This window comes from Myxine glutinosa, chromosome 5, assembly GCF_964187855.1.
Source record: "Myxine glutinosa chromosome 5, kmMyxGlut1.1, whole genome shotgun sequence".
NCBI lineage: Eukaryota > Metazoa > Chordata > Myxini > Myxiniformes > Myxinidae > Myxine > Myxine glutinosa.
The window spans coordinates 148,150,288-148,174,836 of record NC_136265.1 but is presented as its reverse complement, the minus strand read 5'-3'; the positions used below and the strand labels follow the sequence as shown (position 1 = coordinate 148,174,836).

Below are 24,549 nucleotides of genomic sequence, written 5' to 3'. Positions count from 1 at the left end.
GAATCTGTTTGGCAGTTGATCGAGGTGCTTTTTCCACCATTCGAACAATCCTTCGCTTCAATCTTTGATCATGTTTTCTCTTGCGGCCACGTCCAGTCGTCCATGGAGGTTGGCTACTGTGCTATGGGCCTTAAACTTCTTGATAATATTGCGTACAGTGGACACAGGTCTCTGGAGATGGACTTAGATCATTGAGATTGTCCATGCTTGGCTACAATCTTGTTGTGTCTGACCTCCTCAGACAATTCTCTGGTTTTCTTTCTTTTCTCCGTGCTCATTGCAGTACACACAAAACAGAAGAATGACTCCTTTTCCCCATTCAAACTGGTTGAATGAGTGATTTTTAGCTCACCTGAAACGAAGTTCAGGGGAGCTTATGCAATGGCACGTTGTCCGTACATCAGTCCGTCAGTCTGTCTGTCCCTCCGTCAGTTCGTAAACACTTGAAACTTCTTCTCCGAAACCGCTGATGGGATTGCGACTAAATTTGGCAAAAATGATATTTGTTGTGTTGTGACTAGTTTGTTCACGGCATTAAAAAAAATCAGCGTGAAAGGGGGTTTACCGGGGTCAAAGTGGATCCAGGTTTGACCCCCCAAAATAGGAATTTGCTTTTTCCTCTGAAACTACACACACTATTTCGATGAAACTTTACCACAACCTTCATCACCTGTGATGTACCGAAGTTTGTTCATGGCACTAAGAAAATGAAAGACTAAGGGGGTCTACGGTGGGTTAAAGGGGGTCCAGGTTTGACCCGCCAAAATAGGTATTGGTTTTCTTTTCTGAAACCACACTTTTGAGGAAACTTGACCACAACCATCACCACCCGTGCTGTACCAAAGTTTGTTCACGGCATAAAAAAAATCTGCTTCTTTGGGGGTCTATGGGGGGTTGCCCCCTCAAAATAGGTATTTGCTTTCTTCTCAGAAACTACACACACGATTTCGATGAAACTTGACCTCAACCATAATCACCCATGATGTACCAATGTTTGTTGACGGCATTAGAAAAATTGGGGTCTCCCGAGGTATATGAGGTTGTGGGAGGGGAGATTTCCCCCCAAAATAGGTGTTTTTTTCTTTGTTTGTTTATAGTCTTATGATTATATTAGTATGATTCTACATGCTGCCCTGTCTTCTATTAACCATTGAAATTGTTTAAAATACCCCTAGTCGGTGCAGTATACTGTTTATTCTACCAGGTGAAATTAAATAATTCTCGTATCCGAATCCATATTTAGATCTACACCAAAATCGAATCGGTTCCTCCTTGTCACGCAACCAACCGGTCCACCAAGTTTCGTCCAAATCCGTCCATAACTTTTTGAGATATCCTGCTATATATAGTTTTTAGCACTATCTCCTAATGGTGAAGAAACCACCGTTTAACCACCTATCTCCTAATGGTGAAGAATCACTTAAAAATGCTACCAGCCGGATCCGAATTCAGACCTTCACCAAAATCTAATCATTTCGTCCTTGTCACATACACTACCTCTGTGACAAATTTCGTCCGAATCCATCCACAACATTTTGAGATATATTGTTCACAGACAAACAAACAAACAGACAGACAGACAGACAGACGGGGGTGAAAACATAACCTCCATCCACCTTTGGTGGCGGAGGTAAAAACGTGGGATTGGAGGAAAAGCTAGGTTGAACTGCTCGGCAGTCTTGCATCAGTGATCACTCTACCCATTGGAGGGGACGTTAAGCCGGCTGTCCTATAGCCTGGTAAAATTTGCTAAGGGGCTTTTAAAGATCCCACAATATCTTTCAAATGGAGTAGGCCATTGCATATCCAGTGCTTATATATCCAGGGGCACGGCATCAGCGGCACAGCCGCACATCAGCGGCACAGCGTTGTTGCGACCAGCAGACCAGAAATGTAACTGATGAATCCCATTCAAATTTGTGTTTGGTTGAACAGAATAGTGGACAACTTCTGGGATATAGTATTTATGATTGTAACATTTTGGGATTGTAACCCCTCTCCTCTCCTACCCTCTCCCCATTTTACCCGTTATTTAACTAGATGACGGCCAGTACCACCTGAAAGTCCTGATCCCAAGTTACGCAGCCGGTTCTATCATCGGAAAAGGCGGCCAGACAATTGTGCAGTTGCAGAAGGAGACCGGAACGACCATAAAGTTGTCCAAATCTAAGGACTTCTATCCAGGTTGGTGCTCTCTTCTTTCATTGGAGTATTCAGTGTCCGCCCCGTAATGAACCCGCACTTTCTACTTTTACTTGTCTTAAAAAGGGCCCTCGGAGATGATGGATAAATGAACACACCACTATCTAAAAAATATCTAAAAATCGATATCTAAAAAAGTTGGACGAATAGGTTGAACTTGAATCCCAGCATCATGCGCTAATTGTGCTCAGAGGGGAAACATCTTCTGGCTTGATAGTATAGGCCTAAGGGTCTGCACACTCACTTCTGAGCTGCCTAGCCTGTTTTCGAATCTCGACCCAATCAGGAACTGTCATCCTGGAGTTTTGCAGGCCTGTAGTCATCAACGCGTGTTCCTCCATCCCTTGGATGGACATTAAACCGGGCGTCCCATCTGCTAGCATTAGTTGGTGGATCTCAATGATCCCATGGTGTCCTTCACAAAGAGAATGCAAATTCCAACATGGCATGTGCCAGTGGCACAGCTGCACCTCCCAATGCTACCCACAGCCATGTGCTGCACATGAGTAAGAATAAGATGGGAAACAACAATGAGTGACACCTTATGGCTTTACAAAACCTCATGCTCATTCTTCACCATAGATAGATAGTGTACCCCTAGGTATACTTCCACCCATCCGTACAGAATGAGTGTACCCAGGTGTACACCTATCTCGGGTTAACCTATCTCGGGTCCTTCATTACCCCGTGGTACATTCATTCCATTGAGACAGCATAAAACTGATAATTATAATGACATATTAGTGCTTAGTAAATGATGCAGCATCTCCCAAAAGATTGGCAAATAGACATCTCCAAAGGTGTAATGACCTTTGTAAGGGAGGATGTGTTCCCTGAATCGGGCACCCTGCCCAGTCAGGTTGACGTCGCAAGGAACTTCAAGAAATATTTTAAATCCCTTTAAGGTGCGACGCTGCACCTTTACACTATCAACAGAACACACTGTTGCTTGTTTCGTCGGAGAGGCCATGACTAGGCCGCAAAGCTCCTCGCTATGTGTAATGGAAGCCAAGGCCACGCTTTATCAACGAGGTGTTTGCTTGCATTCGTTGACAGCTCATCCGTTCGTTCCATGCCGATATTGTTACAACTCCTTGTGAATATACTGTACCATATAAATTAGAGTCACCGATTGGTTGATTCCATTTGTTTGTGTTTATTTCTTAACAGTGAAGAATTTGGTGTTAAGGTGTGAAATCTGTGTGAAATGGTCCCGACTTGCATTGTGAGACATTTTTAGATTGCTTTCAAGCAAGACTAACTGGAAGTTTTAAAATGATTATTTACAGTCGATTGTCAGCCTCGTCTGTTCCTAAAGGGATGGGAGAGGATATTGTGCTCTTGGTCTGTGTCTCCGTGAGCTTGTGAGTCTACACGCAGATCTAATTTATAACAAATGCTTCGTTTTCAGATCTACTGTAATATATATATACCCCAACTAGGCCCTGCATTATTGAGTGCTGGGTTTTGGCACATATTTTGTCATGAGGCGTTGGCATGCGAGCGAGAATATTTTCTTATAAAACCATGAATCACTTTTTTGTGACACCATGAGTTGGTGATAGAACTAGGCCGGACTTAAAGGGCGGCAGTTCGGGCCAAGAAAACACTAAGCTTCCTGCTGATCTTGCTGCGGAGACAGAAACTTGAGAGGACGATGTGGAAAAACCCAGTTTGGGGGTGAAGGGATCAGGACTGAGCCAGTTATGGTTTAGCGGGCGGGTAATACTACTCTTAGACTTGTTTAAAAGAAACGAGGTGAGCTTCACTGAATGAGGCGTTTGGCACCACCACAAGACAAATGGGGGATCATGACGTGGCTTTCCATCTATTGATTTGAAGTGTTCCCAAGTTTTAACAAAAGCAGATAGACAGCAGCAGCCTCTTGTTTCTCTGCAGACATTTAAGTCAAACACTTGGAATATGTCTTTCAATACTGAAAAATCTCACTCTCTTTCTCTCTCTCCCCCTTACTCTCCCTCTCTCCCTTCTTCCGAAAGGGCTATTTGGAAAACCCTTCCATGTACTTTCTTAACAATCCTCTTGAGGAAGTTTAGTCATTCAAACGTATGGGTCTCCCTATCAGGCATGATCTTTATTGGACAAACCGCATTTCAAAATTTGCCTCCAAAGCCAGTCGTGGGCATCCTCCATCGTGCAAAGTCGTTCTTTGGCACATCTGACCTCTTATGCACCTACAAGGCTTTCATCCGCAGCTTGATGGAGTACTGCTCTCCCATCTGAGCTGACGCCCCTGCCTGACGCCTTGCTCAGATTGACGCCGTGGTAACCAAGGCCTTTAAGATCATTGGAATCTCCCACAATTAAGCTGAGTTTATCGATCTATCACTTTCACATCACGGACAGGTCCGTGGTCTCTCTGTCTTCTTTCTACGACCCCCTTTCTGGTCTTGCACCCTCTGCTCTTTCCTCACTTTGTCCCTCTACACCCTCCCACCCAGGTTTCTGCAGGGTGCATGTGGTCCACCATCAACCCCATGCTGGTGAAACACCCAAAACCCAGGATCACTACGCACCTCCACTTAATTGTTTCTCTTTTTTCCCACCTTTGGAACCAACCTCTACATTTTCTTCAATCTCACTCATCCCTCCAGGTCTTCAAGATTCGTGTTCAACACCATGTCAGACCATCCCCCATACAAACCCATGATCTTTTCTACCCCTGTTGACCTTCCCCTCCCCCCAATCCTACAAGCCCACGTCTTTTTCCAAATTTCCAATTCCTCCTTCCCGATAGTTACCTCCACCACCGAAGGTGGACAAAGGTTATGTTTTCACCCTTGTCTATTTGTTTGTCTGTTTGTTTGTCTGTGAGCAGGATATCTCAAATTATGGATGGATTCAGATGAAATTGGTGGACCAGTTGGGTGTGTGACAGTTGGGGTTTTGTGTGACAGTGTTTGTCCCCAACTGGTCCACCATACCATGGTGGACCAGTTGGGGACAAATTGGTTAGATTTTAGTGAAAAACCCGAATCCGAATCTAGATACTATAATATTTTCAGTGATTCCTCACCATCGAGAGATGGGGCCAAAAACAATACGTAAAGCACAATATCTTAAAAAGTTGCGGACGGATTATCAGAAAACTTGGTGGTTGAGTTGGATTGTAGACAAGAACAAGCTGATTCGATTTTGTTTCTGGCCCGAATCCAGATCCAGCCTATCAGTGGGATACAAAATGTAAACTGTTCATCCTGGCGGAGGAATGCTCTCTATCGAGTGGTGTTCGAGTTTGCTTCTCTATCTATCTTTTCCACCCCCCCGTGTCCTCCCCTGCTTCCCTCCAGGTCTTCAACACAGCTGTTCACCACTTAGATCATCCCCAATCCAAAACCATTATTTTCTACCATTGTTAACACCCCTCTCATCCCCCACCCTCAACCCGGTAGCCTTTCTCCTTCAAAATTTTTTCCTTCCTGAGTTTCCTTCTGTATGCGTCATCTCCACCTCATGCGTCCTTTCCTGCCCCCTCCCCCCATTCTTCCCCACATCCCTTATTTGTCCCAGTCTCCCTCCTTTTGGCCCTCAACCCTGCTGTTGGTGTGTTTCCCACCTCTTTCTGTTGTTCCTTTTGTGTTGTTGCGTCCTGAACCAGTCTGTGTTCTAGCTCTTTCACGAGCCCTGACTTTGTTTCCCCAAAAATTGCATCGTTCTTTCCCATTAATTTGGTGGTGCCATTGTGTGTACATCTGCTCGGTGTGGTACCCTGTGCTTCCCCAGCGGAACCTTCATTCGCCCAGTCATGCTCATTCCAGGGTCTTTGAAACTCCCGATCAACCCCTCCTGCCTGCCGGTGTGATATGTGAACAGCAGGTGCTCCAAGCCCAAGGAGGAGATGCTAATTACATTTCGGCCTAAAACCGACTGATAAACATCCAGAAGAACGATGGACGAGAAGTTGACGCGTTGCACAAAGAGGTTTATTTTAACAGCTTGAAAAAGTCCAGTGCTCAGCGCTAATCCAAAGAACTTCAGAAATTCAGACAAAATCGAAGTACTGAGAAGGGGCTCTCTTTGAAGACACATGGTAATAATTTGGTGAGTTTTGTCAGGATCCATGTTTCCTAACATTGGCAACGTTTGCCCCTTAGTGCGAGCTCGGCACAGCAGCAAACAAGGCAAAGTAATCTGCAGATACAACTTTGACTGAAGTGCAAAAAGAATGAATAGCAGCTGCCACTTTGGGGTTTTATTCGTTCAGAATATAGAGTGTAGCGAAACAGATTGTTTACGATATCGTATCCAGGAGAAGGTAGCACGGGGGTTGCGGTAGGGTTGAGGGCCCACGAGTGAAGAGAAGCAATCGCTCAGTGGGATGAGGATGAAAACAAAGGAAACTCACCATTTGCATTTGGTTTGAATGGAATCTTTAAGAGTGCCCTTTCTCGGAAGCACTTTCATGGTGCAGAAGAGTAAGATCGAGGACTTGGGAATGTTTGAAATTAGATTATCTAAACACTCTTTCATCGCCATTCAGAGGAATTGCTCACGAGCGCATGCTGGAACGTATCACTTTCCATTTGCTTGAAGGATGATGTTGTCTCGTGGTCTGAGCAGGGAATTCATTTTGTCAGCACAAGTTTTGATGAACACTTCAATTGACCGTCGCCTGGGCGTCCCATCGGCCAAGAGAGTTTATCCGAGAACTTTTTTTTTTATCCGAAAGAAGAATGGCCACAGCCCAGAGCAGTAAGTCGATGAAAAGTTTTGATAAAAAAATGTTTAAGAAGTTTTTAAAGATAAAATTGTAAGAATTTTTTAAGGAAAGAATTATTCAAGAAGTGCGATAAAAATGAAAATAAATAAATCGAATCCAAACCACCGTGGACATGGATTGCCAGCTCAGGAGAGTTTGTCCACATCCTGAAAGCATGAGACAAAAAGAAGTGGGACGCTTCTCAATGTGGTCTTTGTGTTCATGGTAATGAAGTCACCAGGGAAACAGCTTGCGCTTTGTGGGTGATGTCGGGCAGTTCCGCATAGAACCGTCGAATGTCCGACGCTACGCTGGCAACCCCTCCTTTCACTGCGCTTTGTATTCGACGATCACAAAGCTGCTCGTGCGGAGAGTCCACATGTGGTCGGGGTGGTGATGAATGGTGAGGGGCTGAGGGTTATTTTGCAGCCACGTCGATGGCACAGGGAACGAGGGGTGCAGGCGAAGCCTATATGAATGGTGCACGTATGCTGGTCAGGTGTTCTGTGGCTCGGAGCAGTAAGCTGCCATACTTTTGTTTTCAGATGTACAACAGCAGAAATGATTCAGCTGAGTATGATGCGGCCTGCTGTTATTACATCATGGCTGGTGTTTCACCAACTTGTTCTTGAAACAATGCCAGTTTTAATCGATGTAAGACCTTTGTTTGGCCTGTAGCAATGATATGCATGACCTGTGAGATTATTACCTTGAAGCTTACTTGGCTTGACATCAATCTTGGCTGAGTAATCATGGCAAAAATTTAGTTCAAGGATCAGGGAGAGGCCTTAATAATATGGCTCCATAATGCTGGCCTACGCCACAAACCCTTGTGCATTTTCATCAGACATCGTGAGAAAGGCATAGGAGAGTTTTGTAAGAAAAAAAAGGCATCACAAACCTTCTTCAAGGTTGACGACACCTGAAAATCATTCTTTGCAGATGTCTTCCAAAAAAAATTCCAGCAATTTTCAAAAAGTATCCTTACGCCTGGTTGATGACATTAAATGATTTGGATGGTCTGGAATGTACTTGAGTTTATTTTCATTTAAAACTTACTCTTTCGCTTTCTGCTTTTTGTCCTACCTTTCGGTTTGATGAGGTCGAGGAGGTCTGTGGGCTGCATATTGCCAGCATAGACTGATCTGGCTTTAAGGGTTGATGTAATAAACCTTCTGCATTAAGCTTTGATTGAACCATTTAGTTGACGAGTAGGGCAGTTGGAAATCGTGCGGTGATGTAGGGTTTGTGTGGTGATTTGTGGATGTACTATGCCATGCTGTATACTGTATGGTGCCATTGCTGTGCGGTACTATATATGTGCACCAACCATGTTGTGTGGTGCTGTATGGGTGTACGGTGCGGTGGTTTATGGTGTCATGCTCTGCAGTGCTATAGGGGAGTGCTTCACGGTGCTGTATGCATGTACTGTGTCATGCTCCCGGGGTGCTGTAGGGGTGTTTTACACTGTGCTGTACATGATGTGTACTGTCATGCTATGGGATGCTGTAAGGGTTTACTGTGCCATGCTGTGTGGTGCTGTACCGGTATACTGTGTCAGGTTCTGGGAGTGCTGCATGGGTGCTTTATGCGGTGCTGTGCGTGTGTAGTTTTTTGGATTGTCAAGCTCAATGTGACAATAATACCATAAGTGTGCTGTTTTAAGATGTCTTCTTGATTAACTCACATGGATTTTAATCGAATATGTCATATTTCATGAAATGTTGCAATAAGCTTCGCAGAATTTCAGGAAGAGAAGTAAAGGACACACTGAATCTTGCTAACAATAGCTTATTGTGTCCCATTCATTCCCTGCCAGTGTCCAAAGAACCCGCAATTAAAACCGGCTCAGATTGTATTTGACTCGAGGCTCCGGCTATCTGTGTAAACCGCTTCAGGTGGTGCATACAGATGGATTTAGGTGACATTGTGGGCGATAAATGGGATGAACCAGCTTTGGAAAATAAATCGCATTACAAGGGGTAGTTATAACGTACTGTCTGTAAAGTATTTGGGATTATTAACATCTTTCGCTATCACATCCACACAAAGTAAGCCATACAGCCCGAAAGCTCTCCCTCTGGAAGCCCTCTTTTCTCAAAGTCGATAACGAGTACCGTGAAATGGGGTGAATAGGGACAGCAAGGTGAATAGGGACACAAACTTTAAAAAGTTCGGAAACTTTTTTCGCTGAAAATTGATAACCAAACTGATTTGTTGATATTTGGGTTGAAAGTGTTCTCTTGTTTTTTTTAAAAAGCAACGTATAGTCCCTATTAACCCCATATATGGGTTAAATAGGAATAAATAGGATTTTTATGGCTGTCCCTATTCACCCCGTTTTACGGGTGAATAGGGACAGTCACTAATACAAAACAATAATAATCAAGAAATAATCCCGAGTTTCCAACTTATTGCTAAATTGATAGCTCAGATGGATGCACATAATATGCACCCATAATATAAACCACGGTGCCAATGAAAAAAAATATGGGATAAAAAGTTTCTCCAAACTGTCCCTATTTCTTGATTATTATTTTTTTGTATTAGTGACTGTCCCTATTCACCCGTAAAATGGGGTGAATAGGGACAGCCATAAAAATCCTATTTATTCCTATTTAACCCATATATGGGGTTAATAGGGACTATAAGTTGCTTTTTTTTTAAACAAGAGAACACTTTCAACCCAAATATCAACAAATCAGTTTGGTTATCAATTTTCAGCGAAAAAAGTTTCCGAACTTTTTTCAGTTTGTGTCCCTATTCACCTTGCTGTCCCTATTCAACCCATTTTATGTACCGCATGTTTATATTTGTCCAGTATACTACAGGATAAGTATATTTTCTTTATATTTATATTTTCCATATAAAAGGAAACTTGGGCATGGGATCAGACCCTTTGGCTCATTACATCTGTACCATGCCCACACCACAGCACTTGCACCTAATCAGTTTCTACAAATTATACCGTCAATCCCAAGAGGGGAGTTTGTCCGTCGCACCAGGGTATGACATACACTTTTTCAAAAAATACACGAAACCGGATCTTAAATGACCACATCTAATATAAATCGAATCGAATCTAAATGGGAAGCATCTTAAATGGCCACAACCTAAACGCAGACCAAGCAGCCAACTCTACACCCCCATGCAAAGGACACTATGCTCTGCGATACAGCGCCTCCACTGGCACTGCACCAGAATGGCATTTTAAGGAGAGTTTGTCCCCGGTTGTGGATCAAACCTGAGCTATACTTTCACATCTAATGCAAATTAACCACATCATGATTTTTACCTGGAATCTTTGATAAAGGTACTTGCTCTAAGGTCCTTGCCAATATTGAGGTAACCTGAGGATGAACGTTCGAACACCGTAAGCCATTTTTGGGTTCTAGGTGTTGTTATGTCCCTGATCAGATGATGTCGTCCTTTGCTTATGAGGGTCTTCTCTTTCCACCGATTTTTTTTTTCCGACACGGCAATAGATTCCAGCCATTGATGAAGCTTTCCCCTGGTGATAGTGCACATTCCTAATGTAAATGCTACATCTCCAGTTTGAACAGCTTGTTTATTTGCAGTGTCGTTAGTCCCGTTCACTGGCATTTACTGAGACGCTCAAGCTTTGATGTACCTGGCAGCCCCGAGGAGGGCCTTTCGAGGAGGGCCTTTCGGACTAAGCCATGTATGGTAACGACGGTGCGAACACTTGCACACGTGAAATACTTGTACATTTATGTCCTGAGTTATGATTCTTATTGCGACATCAATTAAAATAAGTTAGTACTGTATTTGTAACCTCGTTTTGTTATATATTTTGTCTTTTTCTGAATCGTTTTTCAAACATAGCATTTTAATTGCCATCCAATGGTGCCCTGAGGGCATTTGATCAACCAGAAAAGTGTGGATGGTCACGTTGAGCATAACAGAGTACCCCTTTTGTGTCAGTTTGTTTTTATGTGATTATAATGTTAGGTCTCACATGAGCCTCGATCTTGTACACAAAAAAAAACAAAAAATAATTATTCCATTTTAAAAGCACATATGCTCTTTATAAACAGATGCATTTTGATCTCAGGTTCAAAGTTTGCTGATTATTTTGAATAATACGTGACTTTCGAAATTACCTAATCCGCTCCAGGATGCTTGGTGCGCATGCGCAGAAACCTTGGGAAACAGGGGTGATCAGGGCAGCCAAACATATATCGTGTGTGTGAGATAAGGGTTGTAGCAGTAAATGGCTCACAAAGCTTCTATAAGAAGCCAAAAATACTTGGGAATGTACCTGCGAGAAAGGATTGTGCCTCTGCACAACAAAAGATTTGGAGAACCTCCTGATCAACTCATCCAAAGGGTTGATATATTGTAGTCCGTACTGCTAAAACTCCCGACAATGTGGGCCCGTGCAAGCCATGTGCAAGGCCCGAACACCGATAGGAAGGTCATATCTGGGGTATGTCAATGCACAAGCCCCCAATACTATTAAGTTTGTGAGGAGAGTGGAGGGGGGGGGGGGGGGGGAGTGAGAGGCTGTATGGGATCTGGGAGTGCCATTACAAATATCTTATTATGGAGTAGCTGATAGGGCAATGCTGTCTAGAATACACTCACTCACCGCAGGCAGGTTGGTGGTCTTTCCGTCTTCTACCGACTCCTTTCTGGCCTTGCCCCCCCAGCTCTCTCTGGGCTCTGTCCCGCAAATATTCCTACAGGTCGCACAAGATCTGCCTGCAACCCTCTTATGGTTAAACTGCCAAAATCAAGACTCTCTGCTCACCTTCACTCCTTCATTCCTCTTTTCTCTCGCCTCTGGAACAAACTCCCTCACTCTCTTCAATCCCACTCCACCCTCCAGGTCTTTAAAACAGCTGTTCACCACCATCTCTTATCTTCCCCCATCCAAAACCTTGATCTTTTCTATCCCCGATAATTTCACCCCAATTCCACTTTTTGAAATACCAACTTCTGTCCTGGAAGTCCTTGGTGTCCTTGTGTTTTATACTCCTCCCACCCACCCCCCCCCCTTCCCATGCCTCCTCCCCCCAAGCCCTCTCCCTCCCACACATCTCCCTGCTCTTAAATGTTGTGTGCTCTCAACTGTTTGTGTGCTTCCCATTCTCTTGTCTTCCGCTCCCTCTTTTTATATATTTTGTTTGTCTGGTTGATTTGTTTGTGAAGTAAATGTCAGCTCTTTCACGAGCCTCGATTCAGTATACAAAAAAGAAAAAAAAAAAAAAAAAAAGAGGTTTGTCTGTCCATATGTCCCCACAAACGTACAACAATCAGAGCTGAGGATCTGGTCTCATGACAGGGGGACAGCATTTAGTAATCATTACAGTTGCATATTTTACTAAAAGGAAATATAATAACCTTCTGTGAAACGTTTTGGGGTCCCAGCAGGTGTCGTAAGGTAGGTTTCAGAAAAAGGTTGAGGTTTCAGAAATTCCTCAATACAATTATGAATTCAAAATTGGATCGACACGGACCTTGCTCCTGTATGCGGAAGTGAACAGATGACGACAATGGGCTGGTTTGATAATATAATATCTCAATACAATCGTGATTTAACATTACATTTTGATATATTAATAATATAGTATTAATTTGTGATTGAAATGATGACATACCGTTTGGAATTAAAGATGTAGAGAATGTGCTTCGACTGAAGATGGCCTGATGTTCGACTGAAGATGGTACAGGATTTTTTGTTTTTTTGTATACAAGATCGAGGCTCGTGTAAGAGCTAACATCAATCACAAAAAAAAAAAAAAAACGGACACACAAAACACAATAAAGGGAGCGGGAGACAAGATGGGGAGAGAGAGGGAAGCACACAAGTACAACAGCAGAGAACAGGGACAACGGAAGATCTGTGGGAGGGAGAGGGCTTGGGGGGAGGAGGCATGGGAAGGTGGGGGTGGGGGGGGGGGGGAAATGTGGAATTTATTGGTTCATCGTTTGCCATTCACCGTTTTTTTTACCCAATTCATTCACGATGTCCATGCCTGAAGTCAAAAAAATTTAATACTTACATTATTTGCTAACTGGTATCCCCAACAGGTCCTACTATCCTCTTCAACTAAAGTATAAAACAAGCCCGGCTTCGCCGTTATTAGACTATCGGTCTTGTTTTGGTTTGGTTCCGGAGCCACAAGAGAAATTACATATACAGTACTAGATTTTTGCATCTATTGGTAAAATGAGAATTGTGTGTGTGTGTGTGTGTGTGTGTGTGTGTGTGTGTGTGTGTGTGTGTGTGTGTGTGTGTGTGTGTGTGTGTGTGTGTGTGTGTGTGTGTGTGTGTTATATTATATTATATTATATTCTCTGACACTGCTCACTTGTACTAACAGGAAATGGTATGAACCCATCTCCTCTCTTCCATAGATATTTCTCATATTTCCTATATTTCCGTGAGTCCGATTTGCATTCAGGGACACGACAATTGTAGTTAACCATTTTGAAATTTCCACTCTTTCATCTAAATGCTGAAAATTATGTTCAAAAGACGATCTGAATCACAGATCCGTTGATCAGTCACTGAAAACACACACACACACAGCGCATGTGCAAAAGGCCTCATTTCGCATTAATATGTCATTTTGAAAGTCACGCATTATGAAACATCATGACCAGGTTTTACACGAGCTGTGTTGTGCAACAATTTCCCAAATGTTGTTTCCTTTTAATAGTGCTTGCTTTGCATGTACCAATGTACCATGGGTCTGGAATATTGAAACTGGCATGATATGTGAGCTAATTGAACCCGTGATGGCCTCTCCAACTCAGCTGGAAACACAATACTCATTTCATTTTAATGTGATTGTCCATTATGCAGGGAATGTGGTGGGGCAGTTATTTGGGCTGGACAGAATGTGCGATTAAAGCGTTATTTAGCTTCCATGGCGTATTACCTGAAAGGGTACCTGGAATTTCTCTGCTAACACCGGAATGGCCTCAGGTGACTTTGTTCAAAAATGCAACACGAGAGCATTTGTTTAAAGATAGATATTTATGTATGTTTCGTAAGTGTGGCACATAGGTTCACGATGGTTCCATAAAAAGTTAAGAGATGTTATTTTTGGATTTAATCCCACATGTAATCCACTTCAAGCTGGTGACGGATGGGGCAGTAGTCGCCAAACAGAAAAAGTTTATGGAGTGACCACATATTCTGGCCTTAGGACCATCAGCCTTGGCCTTATCGCCAAGGTGCATGTATATTAGTTTATCAGGCTTTGTTTGACGATATACTTTGGTCTTGTGGCCAAAGTACATGTCCTTAGCTTTGTTATAATATTGTTGTTTTTTTACCCTCATTTGCATCTGACTGACACTGTAGCTAGTAGTGTAGCAGAGTTGACACTTTTTTTTAGCAATAGGCGGTTTTGTGTCTTTCACAGACTGAAACTAAGCCAAAAACTTTCATTTCAATATCTTTCTTCTGGTTACATTTCATTAACATCGTTAACTGTGTCATCGATGCCCAAACAGGGTGGATTAGGGGCAGGGACCCTCTGTTGGTCAAGACCTTTTCATAAAGTGCTTGATCTGGTGTACTCACTAATCATATTTCGGGGTGCATCATTAACGAATATACAGTGCCTTCAGAAAGTATTCACACCCCTTGACTTTTTCACATTTTGTTGTGTTACAGCCGAAAATTAAAATGGATTAAATTAATTTAATTTTTTTGTCACTAATTGACACATAATATCTCATAATGTCGAGGGAATTTTTGTTTTTAGAAATCTTTACAAATTAATTAAAAATGAAATACAGAAATATCTAATTTACATAAGTATTCAACCCCCTGAGTCAATACTTTGTAGAAGTGCAGTGATTACAACCTCGAGTGTCCTTGGGTATCTCTGTATCAGCTTTGCGCATCTGTATTTGGGGAGTTTCTTCCATTCTTCCTTGCAGATTTGCTCAAGCTCTGTCAAGTTGGATGGGGAGCGTCGGTGAACAGCAATCTTCAAGTCTTTCCACAGATTCTCAAAGGGATTCAAGTCTGGGCTTTGGCTGGGACACTCAAGGACTTTCACTTTCTTGTTCTGAAGCCTTTCCAGTGTTGTTTTGGCTGCATGATTGGGGTCATTGTCCTGTTGGAATATAAATTTTCACTGCAGTCAAAGGTCTTTTGCACTTTGAAGCAGGTTCTCCTCAATGATTTGCCTGTATTTGGCTCCATTCATTGTTCCCTCTATCCTGGCTACCACCACCATGCTTCACGGTAGGGGTGGTGTTAGATGGGTGGTGAGCTGTGCTCGGTTTCCGACAGACATAGCGCTTTGCATTCAGGAAAAATAATTCAATTTTCTCATCTCAATTCAATTTTCGTTTATCATCTCATCTCATCTCATCAGTCCCATCAGACCACATAATCTTTTGCCTCATCCTCTCAGAGACTTTAACGTGCCTTTTTGCCAACTCCAGGCATACTGTCATGTGCCTTTTTCTCAGGAGTGGCTTCTGTCTGGCCACGCTCCCATAAAGCCTAGATTTGTGAAGTGATGCAGAGACTGTTGTCCTTCTGGCAGATTCTCCCATCTCAGCCAAATAACTCTGTCATTCTGTCAGAGTGGTCATTGGCTTCTTGGTCACCCCCTTGACCAAAGTCCTTGCTTGGTTGCTCAGTTTTGTCAGACGGCCAGCTCTAGGAAGAGTCTAGGTAGTTCCATATTCTTTCCATTTAATAATGATGGAGCTCACTGTGCTCTTGGGAACTTTCCACACTCTAGAAATTGTTTTATACCCTTCCCCAGATCTCTGTCTCCTCACAATTATATCTCAAAGTTCTACAGACAGTTCCTTGGACTTCATGCTAGAGTTTCTGCTCTGACATGCACTGCCAACTGTGCGACCTTGTATAGAAAGGTGTTTTTATTTCTAAATCATGCCCAATCAATTGAATTGGCCACAGGTGGACACCAATCAAGTTTTAGAGACATCTCAAGGATGATCAAAGGATGCACCTGAGCTCAATTTTGATTGTCATAGCAAAGGAGTCGAATACTTATTGACTCAAGACATTTAAACTTTCCATTTTTATTTTGTAAAATTGATCATTTTGTAAAAAATTCGAAAAAATAAAATTCTACTTTGACATTACGGAGATCTGTGAAGATCAGTGATAAAAACACTATATTTAATCCATTTTAAATTCAGGCTGTAACACATCAAAATGTGATAATAGTCAAGAGGTGTGAATACCTTCTGAAGGCAATGTAAGGCTTCAAAGTCACTGAGTAGCTGGAACAGCGATGTGTTGCCCTGACGAGCCCGAGAAAGGGCGAAACTAGTCCGTAGCTTGGCTTTTCATCTGCTGGGTGACCGAATTTGGGAGAATCCCAATACTACACGCCCCCTCATTTGCTGCACCGGTTTCACCACTTGTTGGAGAGTCGTCAGCGACAGCGTAGACAGAAACACTCACCAGCAAAGGCTCCCAAGCATGTACCAAGAGCAGTCAACATATAAATAACTAGAACGGCACTCAGTCGATGGTGAGGAATTACTTACCATTTAAAAAATATATCATATCCGAATCTGGATCTGGATCTTCATCAAACTAGAATCAATGCGTCCTTGTTACACACCCAACCTGTCCACCAAGTTCTGTCCGAATCCATGCTTAACTTTTTGAGATCCGCTGCTCACAGTCAGACAAGCATTCACGGGTGAAAACATAACCTGTGTCTACCTTCGGTGGCGGAGGTAACAAGACCCAATCATGCCTTTCACCCATAATTTGAGGGAATAACCAATAAACTCTCATCTAATCAATTACCTCAGGTGGCTAGGATTATATGAATCGACTCCTCCCATGCTCATGACATGTTGGCGAGTAATCGCTAACGACTCGCCAACAAGTGATAAAATTGATCCATCAATTTTAAAATTGGTCCTCAGCCGCCTGGGCTGAGGGATTCCTTTGGGATTCTCATGTAAGCACTACTTGTGAATGTCTACAGCTGTAGAGGAACTCGGGTAGTGTTTGAAACAGCAAAAGGCTTACCCTGTGTAGCTTTTCATAGTTGTTTCATGCAGCTTTCTTAGGCTAGAAGAGCACGGGAGGAGTCGATTTATTTAATCCTAGCCACCTGGGGTAATTGATAAGGTGAGAGCTGATTGGTCATTGCCTCCAATTACGGGTGGGAGGTGCTTGAAGATTATTGCAGGGATTTGTTATTGAGCTAGGGCACCATCCCAGAATAACCGACACGTTCTTACAGGCTCCTTGTTTTTCAGCCCACAAGCGGATGATCGTACAAGCGACAGCCATATTAACATCCCATCGAAAGGATGGCACACTCCGTACAAAGGACGAGAATGACACTTTGTGTCCTCAGATGTCATTCCGGTGGGAATCGAACCCAGCCTATATGGCTGTAGAGGCAAGCATATTACCCCGACTTATCCTGCCAATACCAAACTGGATTAACCAGCTCGAATCGGCATTCTTTTGGCTTTCGGATTTGTACTCGGCTTTCGAAAAGCTTTATGAAATGCAGCATTTGTCTTGGGAAATCACACCGGAATGTCTTGCGGTCGAAAGGGTCGAAGAGATTTTGGATGAGTAGATGTGAGTAGCTCATACGGTTTAGCTTTTCATTTTATTATCAATTTGTCTCTGGCTCATGGGAGAGCTTGTACATACATCACATGCTGAGCAAGATGTTCCGGCAAGGACATCAATGGACAATTGGGAAAATCATCATCGTACGTGGAATTCATACCTGGGATTCCAGCCACTATCATGCGAGAAGTGCTCAGATGGGAACACCGATGAAACCTACCCCAAAGAAACAAAGTTTGAGGGACACTGGTAAGCACATTATGTAGGGAACCTTAGAACTGCCATTTTGTCTTTTCTGAAACTCCTTTCTCCGTACACGTGGCGACATTTTTCAAGCCCCGGTTTGGCCTTGAACAGTTGCATTTGGACAGGTGAGCGTGATTGAAAGGATAATAACACAGAGGATTCCGCAGACAGGAAGGAAATCAGGATGACCCGGGGGGGATGTAGATTCTGCACCTTTATCTGATTGTGATGAAGTGAGGATATGAAAGGAACGAATATAAATTATAGCTTCTTTTTTTCACTCATCGTGTTGTCCCTCACTGGTTCGCATGGAATGGTTGTTCGGTTGGAAAATGTTAACGGATTATTTGACCTTTTAGTGGTCATGGGGTAATGTGGAGGAAGATGTCCTTCCTCTGTACATCCTCCTTGGTTTCTGGTTATATCCGTTTGATATCGATCATGTCTGCACTGGAGGGCTCTCTGGTTGATGGTTTCGCAGTAAATTTCAAATGAAGAATGCCTGCTGAAGCAGTTTCCTGGCCTGGGGTTATGCTGGGCAGGTTTCCATCGCTCTCCCAGCAGTAGTTAGGGCAGGATTTTGGAATTTGGTCAGGGTGCCTGCGATAACTCGCCTACTCTTTGCGAAGGACACCGTAGGGTCTTTAACGTCCACCAACTAATGCAGGCAGACTGGACAAACAGTTTAACATCCATCCGAGGGAAGGTACACACATTGATGAATCGCCTTGTCTGTGAAACACAGGGGTGACAGTTTATAGCTGGATCGGGATTGAAACCCAGGCTAGACAGCGCACAGGTGGGTATGCGTACCTTTAGGCTATCCTGTGAGCCATGCCTTAAGTTGTGCTTGTGAGATCATCGCAGTCAGAGGTTTGCGACCTATTGACCAGTGAGGACTGCACATGCATCGCATGCATCCCTCCATGTATTATATTGTTCATCCACTCAAAAAATGCTCCGAACGAGAACGACACTTGGTGGAGAGCATACCTCCACCAGGTGAACAGTTTACGTTTTGTAGCCCACTGATAGGCCGGATCTGCATCCAGACATATAGACCATATAGACCTATAGATATAGACATATAGACCAGAATATAATCTCATAGTTCTCATCACCCACTCAACTCGTCCACCAAGTTTCGTCCGAATCCGTCCACAACTTGTCGAGTTATCCTGCTCACAGACAAACAGACAGACACGTTGTGAAAACACAACCTCTGTCCACCGTCGGTGGCGGAGGTCATAGAACATGGGGTTTATTGGGGATGGAGACAAAATAGTGTTGTACAATTCATGATAACATCAGCATGAGATAGATCATTGCAATACAAATCAATTATGATGCTATATATATATATATATAAAACACAGTTTGTGTGTGTGTGTGTGTGTGTGTGTGTGTGTGCGTGTGCGTGTGTGTGTAATGTTACCGATAGACTCCGAAACGGAGAGGCTCACGTGCTTGATATTTGGCATAGACATGGCCATTGAGCCTGGGACGAACATGGCCGAAACAATATTTGACGAGATCCATATTTTTTATTCATATTTAGTATTTACCTCAGCGCATTTCAGCGAAGTACCCGCTAATCTCAGCCAGTGCGAGCAGCTCGCTGATTCGCTCAGAGCGATCACGTGATGTTCCATCCCCGCCGCTAGACTGATTCGCTCAGAGCGATCACGTGATGTGACCATTGCCATTCACTCCACATAGGTGGAGATGCACTTGCAGTTACCGGGCGCCATCTTGGTTGGCATTCGATGCTGGGCGATGGTGATTTCCGTCACACGTTTGCACGTAATTCAGAGCGAAAAGCGATCGTGTTTTGTGTCGATTTTTGTCGATTTTGTGCGATATGAATTAAATGTCTTTGATAGGGACCGGTAATTCCGCCAGGGGCGCTGCGCGCACTACCTACGTCACGCTGTGCATGGCACTCTGTGACCGCCGTTGCGGTGCAATGCTTTGCGGGCAAATCGTTTTTATGCCATGGTATGCCATATTTTGGACTTAACCACTCTTCATGACTGATCATGTGACATCTACACACTCATGGCTACCACCGAGACGGATCCTGGTTTCACGTGAGTAATATTTACCATATTTGCTCGATTTTTGAAACCGATGCATGCAAATATCGAGTCTATACCACACTTAAAATATTTTTTAGAAAGAATAAGCACATCTCCCCTTTGAAAGTGCCCCCTTAAGTGTGTCCAGGTGGAATTTCTAAGTCGTAGGTCTTAGCAACTCTCAGCAATCTTTTACCGCATGGATTTATCTCGAGTATTTACTAAACTGTGCTAAGTTGAAGTTGCGTACATATTTCAGCAGTTTTCAATGTAAATCGGTGTAATGTAACCTCCCCCCTGACCTCCCCCCTCCCCCCTCCCCTTCCCCCCTCCCGCCTCCCCTCCCCCTCCCCCATACCCCCTCCCCCTCCCCATACCCCTCACCCTCCCACCTCCCCCTCCCCCCACCCCTCACCCTCCCACCTCCCCCTCCCCCCCTCCCCCTCCCCCCTTACCCCTCCCCCCTTACCCCTCCCCCTCCCCCCATTCCCCTCCCCTCCTCCTACCCCTCCCCTCTCCCCCTCCCTCCTCCCACCCCTTCCCATCCCTCACCCTCCCCATCCCCCCCTCTTCTCCCCTCTCCCCCTCCCCCTCTTCTCCCCTCTCCCCTCCCCCTCTTCTCCCCTCTCTCCCTCCCCCTCCCCCTCCTTCCCCCTCCCCTCCCCCTCCCCCTCATCTCCCCTCCCCCTCCTCTTCTCCCCTCCCCCCCCGTTCCCCTCCCTTCACCCCCGTTCCCCTCCCCCCCGTTCCCCTCCCCTCCCCTCCCCCCATTGCCCTCCCCTCCCCTCCCCCCGTTCCCCTCCCCTCCCCTCCCCCCCGTTCCCCTCCCCCTCCCCCCCGTTCACCTCCCCTCCCCCCCGTTCACCTCCCCTCCCCTCCCCCCCGTTCCCCTCCCCTCCCCCCCGTTCCCCTCCCCTCCCCTCCCCCCCGTTCCACCTCCCCTCCCCCCCGTTCCACCTCCCCTCCCCCCCGTTCCCCTCCCCCTCCCCCCGTTCCCCTCCCCCTCCCCCCCCGTTCCCCTCCCCCTCCCCTCCCCCCCGTTCCCCTCCCCCTCCCCTCCCCCGTTCCCCTCCCCCTCCCCTCCCCCCGTTCCCCTCCCCTCCCCTCCCCCTCCCCTCCCCTCCCCCCCTCCCCTCCCCCTCCCCTCCCCCCTCCCCTCCCCCTCCCCTCCCCCCCTCCCCTCCCCCTCCCCTCCCCCCCGTTCCCTTCCCCCTCCCCCCCGTTCCCCTCCCCTCCCCCCCATTCCCCTCCCCTCCCCCCCGTTCCCCTCCCCTCCCCTCCCCCCCGTTCCCCTCCCCCCCGTTCCCCTCCCCTCCCCTCCCCCCCGTTCCCCTCCCCCCCGTTCCCCTCCCCTCCCCCCCGTTCCCCTCCCCTCCCCCGCCCGGCAATGCCGGGTACTTCTGCTAGTTAATTATAACATTTGTGGCAAATATCTACAAAGACCATTTTAATTTGCAAAATAAGATGAGTGGGGCAGGAGAAAATAAATAAATAAAACTAAATAAAACGAAATAAAACTAAATAAATAAAAAAATAAAAATAAAAATAAAAATAAAGAAAAAATAAATAAAATAAATAATAAAAATAAATCAATAAATGCTGGCACTCATTTTGAATTTCATCGCAAAAAGGTCTGACACGCATTTATGAATATTATTTCAGAAGCAGCCTGTAGCTGCTGGTTGCATAATTTCTGGGAGCGCCGCTGTGTTGCTGATGCAGTGCCCCTGTTTCCAGTAAGCTGGTATTCATTGTGCTGAAATCGGAAAAGGATAGGCCAAGTCAACCCACCTAGTGTTATTTAACGGCACAAACTCAAGACCCTGAGACGTTATGGCAGCTACCTTAACCGTTAAGCCAACACCAAGCTTTACTATGTATTTACTGATTTGGCCTCATGAGTATCAGGAAGGTCGAAAATCCCAGATGGATGGTTATTGGAGAAATAAGAAGTGAAATAAACTGCTTGTAATTCTTTGTTTTTCTAATACACCGAGATATATAATTAAGTGGAGTAAGAGGGAGAGATAATAATTATTACCCTGCGCTCACGAAGCGAAAAGCAGGGTTAAGCATTCGGGTGCAACGTCATGCGTGCGTGTCTGCATTTTAAAAATTAATCTTCCTGGTAACCGTTGGTCCGATTGGCACGAAATTTTACCATAGGGGCGCCTCCGCCTGTATAATTTCTTTATTCATAATTATGACGTCATAGGTCACGTGGTACGAACGCCATCTTGGAAAAACGTTACACTTCTATAATCTCCCAAACCGCTCAATGGAAAAAATTGAAACATGGCTCATTGTCAAGTACTCCCCATGAGGAATAAGATATGTTGATGATGATGTCATAATTCGACAAGTACAACGCTTTATCTGATCAGTATGAATTTTTTTTCTCTGCAATTCTTGGTCCGATTGACACGAAATTTTCATCGTACGAACACCTCCTCCTGTAAAATATTTTAATGATTAATTATTACGTCATAGGTCACGTGGTACAGGCGCCATCTTGGAAAAACTTCGCACCTCTATATCTTTGAAACCACTCCTTGGAAATGTTACGTGGTCCTCCCGGTAACTACCTGGTCTTGGTGACCCCTGGACCGTGGGAGGGACCCTGCCAGAAAGATATATGGTTTATACGCTTTCGTAACGCAATCAAGATGAATTCCGGTCAAGAAGAAACCCCACACCAAGGATCCGGAATAATCAATAATATATTCTCTGAGCAATCCACAACCATCAACAATGCACAATCAATATTACAAAGATGTAAACTCATCTATACAAACTCTAAGATGGCCATCTTATATATTCCTCACGTGAGCCCCACTCCTGACTCCCTCCGTGGTCAATGTCTCCCACAATGTCTCTCGTCTCCGCACACGGGCGGTTGAACGAACCCCGGGCGGACGTGCTCCAAACGTGCCGTCTCGTACCGGGGACAGCTGTTGCAGCGCACCTCCTTGCCAAGCAACGGGGCAAACCCAGCGCGGCTTCCAACGCGCGCGAGGCCCCGAAGTGCGACCCGTACGCGTCCTTGTAGACGGGGCAAAAACCACGCGCGGTTTTTCACCGCGTGCGAGGTTCGACGTGCGACCCGTACGCGGCCTTGTAGACGGGGCAGAACCCGGCGCGGTTTGCAACGCGCGCGCGGCCCAACGTGCGACCGCTTGGTTCCGTGCACGAACTCACGGGGACTTCACGTGTCAACAGGTAGTTACGCGTCCAGGTAACTCCTCTCTCGCCAAACGGGTTTCGGAACGCCTCTGTTTTCCGCGCAGCGCAAGGTCGATTCCACCCTCTGTCGTCGCGGGGCGAGGACGAAGAAGAACCGTCCTTTTTTCTCCTCGTCTTTTTTTCTTCCGTTTCCGGCCACTTCCGTTTCCGGCCACTTCCGTTTCCGGCCACTCCCTCCGAAGGGCTCCTGGCCCTCCAACCACAACAACTACACCACAACTTAATATACTACACACGGATAAGCAAAGACCTGAATGGTAATTCACATACATTCCATAAATATGTAACACTCCCCCCCTTCAAGAAAGAAAGTTTGAACCCAGCGAAAACTTTCTTTGCCGGCCAATTTGGAGAAACAAACCAGATAACTCAACCCTCTGACTTTGACCGTCCGTATCTTGGGAATGAAGGTTAAGGGTTGATCAAAGATCCAAAGTTAAGCAACTCGATAGCACTTTTTCCGGGAGGGCAAGCCGAGTATTCACTACATGGATGCCTTTAGGAACGCGGAGTTCACGGTTAGTCCGTGCAGGAAGGTTCTCTACATGGGCGCCTTGAGGAACGTGGAGTTCACGGTTAGTCCGTGCATGAAAGTTCACTACCTGGACGCCTTTAGGAACGGCGTTCACGGTTAATTCGTGTAGGAATCTTGGCTCGGCGGCTCCGCCGCCTTCAGTGCTTCAACTTCTCAGAACTTCCCTAATAATTAGGGTGGGACCACTGGTCCCTGTAGTCCCATGAATAGCGGTCTCCTTCTCGGCTACCACCAAAACTACCGCCCAGTTGTCCTCTCCTGTAGACCTCTCGACGCCTACGAAATGCTTTCCCTACTGTTATGGTCCGACCCTCCAAATCCTTGCCATTCCAATTCTTCTCTGCCTCTCTGGCGTCTTTTGTGCTGGCAAACGTGACAAAGCCGAACCCTCTTGACTGTTGCGTTTCCCAGTCTCTTATCAACCGCACTTCCACCAGCGGCCCATATCTGTTGAAGGCAGAGGTCAGAACTTCTTCCTCTGTTTTGAAGTTCAGTCCCCCTACAAATAACTTGGCACTTTTGTCGCCATCCCGAGCTGGTGTGGCGTTATTTTCCCTGCTGGGCTCTTTACCAACCCTCAGGTTACCATAAACTTGACCCCCGGCCAAATCATTCCCGATAACCACAGATACACCCTCTACAGGAAGCGTGGCTTGTAAACCGACGGTGACCGGTCCTGACACCAAATCGGACTCCAAATGGATGACATGAAGGGGAGCACTAACACCGCCCCCGATCCCCTGTAAACGAACACTATCCCCCGTTGCCGTCTCCTCGGACCATGGCAAAATGCCTTCAAGCATTAAAGATTGATGTGCCCCTGTGTCCCTCAATATCCTAACCGGTTTCCGGGTAGTCGAGGCTCCATCCCGTGACACAAACCCCTCTGAAATAAATGGTTGGTAACCCTTTTGATGGCGATTTCTCACAATGGCCATTGCGTTTG

General features: G+C 45.3%; 1 protein-coding gene across 1 annotated transcript in view; it reads left to right on the top strand.

The window, feature by feature from the left end:
- The window catches only part of LOC137426944 (RNA-binding protein Nova-1), a 133,921-nt gene that overhangs the window by 17,586 nt on the left and 91,786 nt on the right, over positions 1-24,549 (top strand). Inside the window, exon 2 of the mRNA XM_068115995.2 lies at positions 2,041-2,184. Coding sequence (XP_067972096.2) covers positions 2,041-2,184 — 144 coding nt within the window. The remainder of the gene's footprint in view (positions 1-2,040; positions 2,185-24,549) is intronic.